Source organism: Limulus polyphemus, unplaced genomic scaffold, assembly GCF_000517525.1.
Source record: "Limulus polyphemus unplaced genomic scaffold, Limulus_polyphemus-2.1.2 Scaffold2087, whole genome shotgun sequence".
NCBI lineage: Eukaryota > Metazoa > Arthropoda > Merostomata > Xiphosura > Limulidae > Limulus > Limulus polyphemus.
The window spans coordinates 150,780-155,878 of NW_013667697.1; the positions used below are offsets into that span (position 1 = coordinate 150,780).

Below are 5,099 nucleotides of genomic sequence, written 5' to 3' on the forward strand. Positions count from 1 at the left end.
CTGAGGACTTACAATGCTAAAAACTGGGTTGCAATACCCGTGGTGGGCAGAGCACTGATAGCCCATTGTGTAACTTTGTGCTTAATTACAAACAATTTAGAAAAAATAACAATTCCCATATTGACTGAAACCTGTCATTTATATGATTTCATAAATAGGCTTAGCATCGACACACTTTTGTGCAATAAATTTAACTAAAATATCTAAACAAAGAAACAACGCACCCAGGTAAACCAAAATGATAAAAAAATAAGTTATTTGCTGGGATTAGGGGAATAATAGAATATTTAACAAAATATTTCCACTGTTTAAGTTTAGAAATTATAAACAGCAAATAAAAAAGCGTCTTGGGATTTAGATTTTATTACATCATCAGGAATTGATGAAAATTTAGTGTAAACTTTATTGCACATTTCTAATACGAGAAACTCTGCTTTAGCCATAACATCAAATCTTGCCGTCTTATCTGAGTCAAAAGTCTTTTATTTGAGTGACAAATCTAAAAATTATCTACACCTTGGACAAACTGAGAAAATGAACGTTTTTAATATTATTTTGTAAAGACAGTTGGTTGGTTGTTTACGATTAAAACCACATTAGACTATTTGTGTGTCCACCATGTGGAATCAGACCCCGTATTTTAACGTTGTAAGTCCATAGACTTACCGGTGTCCCACTGGCGGACTTGTAAAAACGGGACTAGATGTTGGGTGTGTCAACAAAATAAGCTTTTCAAAAAAATTACGTTACGGTATGAAAAGTCGTATTGCATCAGGCAAATTTATTATTCTTGTTTGTTATTTTAGTAGCTCTTACTCATACCTACTAAAAAGGAGTAAGGAAATAATTTCTCCCTTATTCCGAGGTATGTGCGGATGAATAACATATATTTTAACTAAATAGCTAAATTCCCCCAAACTCGTCAAGTTCAAACAAGTTTTGCCGGATGCTGTCTGCTTCCATTTCTGATCTGAATGCCATTGGAATATGTGGATGAATAGCACTTAATTTCATACATCACCTAAATACCCAGTCACCCCCTCAGTCATGGGCCTGATCAAACTAATAACGTTTGTTCTTATCTAAGATTAGAATTATTTCAGACTATTCGCAGGACGAATGTAGGTTCAAAGAAAGGTTAAATGTATTATAAGAAAGAATGGATGGTGGTTGCCTTCATTCAGAGCCTAAACTTTCCGCATGCTAATTTAATACAACTGTAACATCTTCTGTCTAGATCCTGAACTGGTACATAGGCACTTGATGTGTGGCATCAGTTGGTTGATTGTTGTTAAGCGCAAGCTACATTATGAACTATTTGTGCTCTGCCCACCACAGGTATTGAAACCCGGTTTGTAGCATCTTAAGCTTGCAGAGTTACAGTTGAGCCACTTGTGAGCGTCAGGTATGAGTAAATTAATACTTTTGTCATTAAATAATTAACTTCCTACGTGTCCATAACTTTAGGTCATCCAGGACCAGAAACTCACTTAGCTTAGGGAAATGTGGAATAGATAACATCACTTAGCTTAGGGAAATGTGGAATAGATAACATCACTTAGCTTAGGGAAATGTGGAATAGATAACATCACTTAGCTTAGGGAAATGTGGAATAGATAACATCACTTAGCTTAGGGAAATGTGGAATAGATAACATCACTTAGCTTAGGGAAATGTGGAATAGATAACATCACTTAGCTTAGGGAAATGTGGAATAGATAACATTTATGAATTTATTTATTATTCAGCCAATGTATGATTAATTTTATTCTGGGTTTAGATTATCAGAATCCACTATGTTCAATGAAACGGTACATGAATGGCGTTTCATTTCAAGTTGAACCTAAAATTCTTGCTCAGCTTTCCGACATCAACTGTCAGTTGGTCATATTTCCACTCATATATATGATCAGAGCCCCCTATTTACCCACCTTATCTAAAGAACATATTTTCTTTAATATTTGATCAGAGCTCCTACTTACCGCATTCAAAGATTGTCTTGCCTTTCATATATGATCAGAGCTCCCACTTACCTCATTCAAAGATTGTCTTGTCTTTCATATATGATCAGAGCTCTTACTTATTTCATTCAAAGATTGTCTTGTCTTTCATATATGATCAGAGCTCTTACTTATTTCATTCAAAGATTGTCTTGTCTTTCATATATGATCAGAGCTTTTACTTACCCACCTTACTCGTTTATTCCAAAGCAATTATGATCTAAATTATTTATTATCCAACAGACTGATGTACGATTTCAACTTTATTCTGATTTACCTACCAAGTCCAAGACTAATGGCTGATCGTTACTCCAAAGCCAGTGTAGATAGATAACTTTACTTCACATTCAGAACCTCTCTTCCCATTTACCTACCTAGCCTTGTGTTGATGTATGATTTTTGGTTTCATCTTTGTCTTAAATATCGCTCGCCAAATTATAAATAGATGAAATTTATTTCCAACTTATATTTTACTTACCGCGTCCTTGAGAAAAAGTTTATGAAGAATGAATACTGTTCGTCTTATTTCCATAATTTTAAAGCTTTCAGGAGAAAACTGACTTTAAGCTGTAAAGTTCAAGATATTTGTTTCTTCATATCACAACTATCGTAGTAAATTTATAGTTTATGAAAGACTGTGTTATTGTTTTCTTACTTTTGAGAAATAAAGCAATTCTCCCAACTTCCATTTATCCATCAAATACAAAAGTAATTCATTAAATAACCTGGTTACTTATAAATAAATAAATATCATACGCATAGTTTTATCTCCACACTTTACATGCCACGGGTACGTGCAGAATTGGACAACTTTTCCATCAGCAGCAAAGGCAAGTCCATTGGGGCAGGTTTCACTTGAAAAGGTCCCATTTTGGCACAAATAAAACTGGTCACAGGCTTGTTCATGCGCATAAGCAAAAACTCCGAGTTCAGGACAAACGCTTGGTGGGCCCCCTAGTGGCACTTCATTTCCCACGTAGGTACCTTAGTGAAACAAAATCATATTTTATTTTACTTCAAATGTTTCTTCATTACGATTAGTCATGACATATATCAGACAGTTTTATATTTGTTTAGCCTTATTTTTTCATGTATTGCAATTTTGAACTCCTAAGAAATAAATTCTCAAGAAAATAAAGACATTCCTCGAATAAGCAATTTATGTTCAAAACTCAAAATAAATCTTTCAGTACTGTACGTATAATACTTCGCATTTTTTGAAGCTTGTTTAAGAGGTCAAATAATACCAGTTTTTTTGTGTTTTCATCCCAAAGTATTTTGCACTGCATGGTGCAAAATATAGTAAAAACGATGTATTTAAATTCCTTAGCAGTTTTCTAGGGGTGTCATAAACATATCTTTATCCTATTTGTCCAAATAATGTTTATAACATCTTGTTTGTTTTTAGTTATACTTCTAAGGCTATCTACAGCGCAGCTTGAAAGTTACCAGTCAATAGTACCCACCGCTAAGTCTTGACTACTCTTTTTACCAACGAATAATGAGATTCACCTTCACATTGTAACTCCCTAAAGGTTGAAAGAACAGGCATATTCGGGGATGGATTTCGATCCCACGACCACCAGTATTACAATATAATAAGAAACTTCAGATACATGCACTAACTGGTTTGTATGTGGCACAAGTCTTTTTGTAACGTATTCTAAGACTCTAGAAGACTTCTGGGGAAAAAAAACCTATGATGTTACACGAAATTACAGGTTTTACTTACTTAGTTAAACATTCTCCAAAATGATCTGTTTCCTTTGTCTTTGAAAACGAAAACATCGTGTTTTAATATTAGGATATAATGCATTCTTGTACTGTGTTTTATTACAATGTATAATTTTAGTGCATAAAAAAACGACAACGAATTAGCTTAATTTGCTAACCAGTAGACGTACGTAATATTAATTTAGTCAGAAAGATTGCAAGCCATATTTTTTTTCTTTCGTATCCTTTCTATTAACCAAAAGTAATCAATTGTTTCTAAACCAGTAAAGTAAAACCACAATATATTTTCCAGACATTTCGCTAACTTTATGTCCAATATACAAATACAGTTTTAAGATGCTTGAAAAGAAAATAAGACGTTTGTTTATTGAATTTCGCCCAGAGATACTGGAGGACTATCTGGGCTAATTGTCCCTAACTTTGAAGAATGGTCAAGAGGGAAGATAGCTAGTCAACACCACGAACCGCCAAGTCTTGGGCTATTCTTTACCAACGAATGGTGGGATATATTGTCACATAATAACGCTCTCACACCTAAAAGGACGAGTATGTTCGGTGACAGAGTTCGATCCCGTGACCAGCTGATTGCGAGTAAAGCACATTAGGTTGAAATAATACGAGTATGTTCGGTGACAGGGTTCGATCCCGTGACCAACTGATTCCGAGTAAAGCGCATTAGGCTGAAATAATACGAGTATGTTCGGTGACAGAGTTTGATCCCGTGACCAGCTGATTCCGAGTAAAGCACATTAGTCTGAAATAATACGAGTATGTTCGATGACAGGGTTCGATCCCGTGACCAGCTGATTGCGAGAAAAAAGTTAAGTTAATCTTTGTCATGTCTTTGCAAGGCACATTGAGCCGGTGCTTTTGAAGCTACAATCTTGTTAATCAATGCGCTTTATTAATATGTTTAATATTATTTACAATGACCATTTTTTTAGAAACTTTTTGGTAATTGCTTTGTGTGTTCGTGTCAGGAGCACAAAATAACCCTCCAAATATAAGAATTTCCCATTTGGCGTTTTAATAAGTTACTTTTTCTTCACGCTGTTCTTTAATATATATTTACTTATATGTTTTAAAACTCTTAAGTAATATTTCATACGCATTCTACAGTTGGAAACTTGAATGGGTAAAGCAGGTAAATCTTATTAAAAAGGCGGGTGGGGCTTAAGCTTAATCTTTTTCATGTCTTCAAGGGCACTTATAACGTATTAGAAAATAAACAACATGACTTCAATTAAGCGCGTGTCGTTCGCCTGCATTTTTATAACGAGTGCCACAGAATAATGTAAGTATTATGCAGCTCCCCCTACAGACGACTCCTTGTAACTCGTTTCTAATAAAGTTTAAAAAATAATA

At 34.5% G+C, this 5,099-nt stretch overlaps 1 protein-coding gene across 1 annotated transcript in view; it reads right to left on the reverse strand.

Moving 5' to 3' along the window:
* Positions 1 to 5,099, reverse strand: part of LOC106465889 (protein obstructor-E-like) — a 12,553-nt gene that overhangs the window by 1,223 nt on the left and 6,231 nt on the right. The window contains exon 2 of the mRNA XM_022393843.1: positions 2,757 to 2,984. Within this exon, the coding sequence (XP_022249551.1) occupies positions 2,757 to 2,984 (228 nt within the window). The remainder of the gene's footprint in view (positions 1 to 2,756; positions 2,985 to 5,099) is intronic.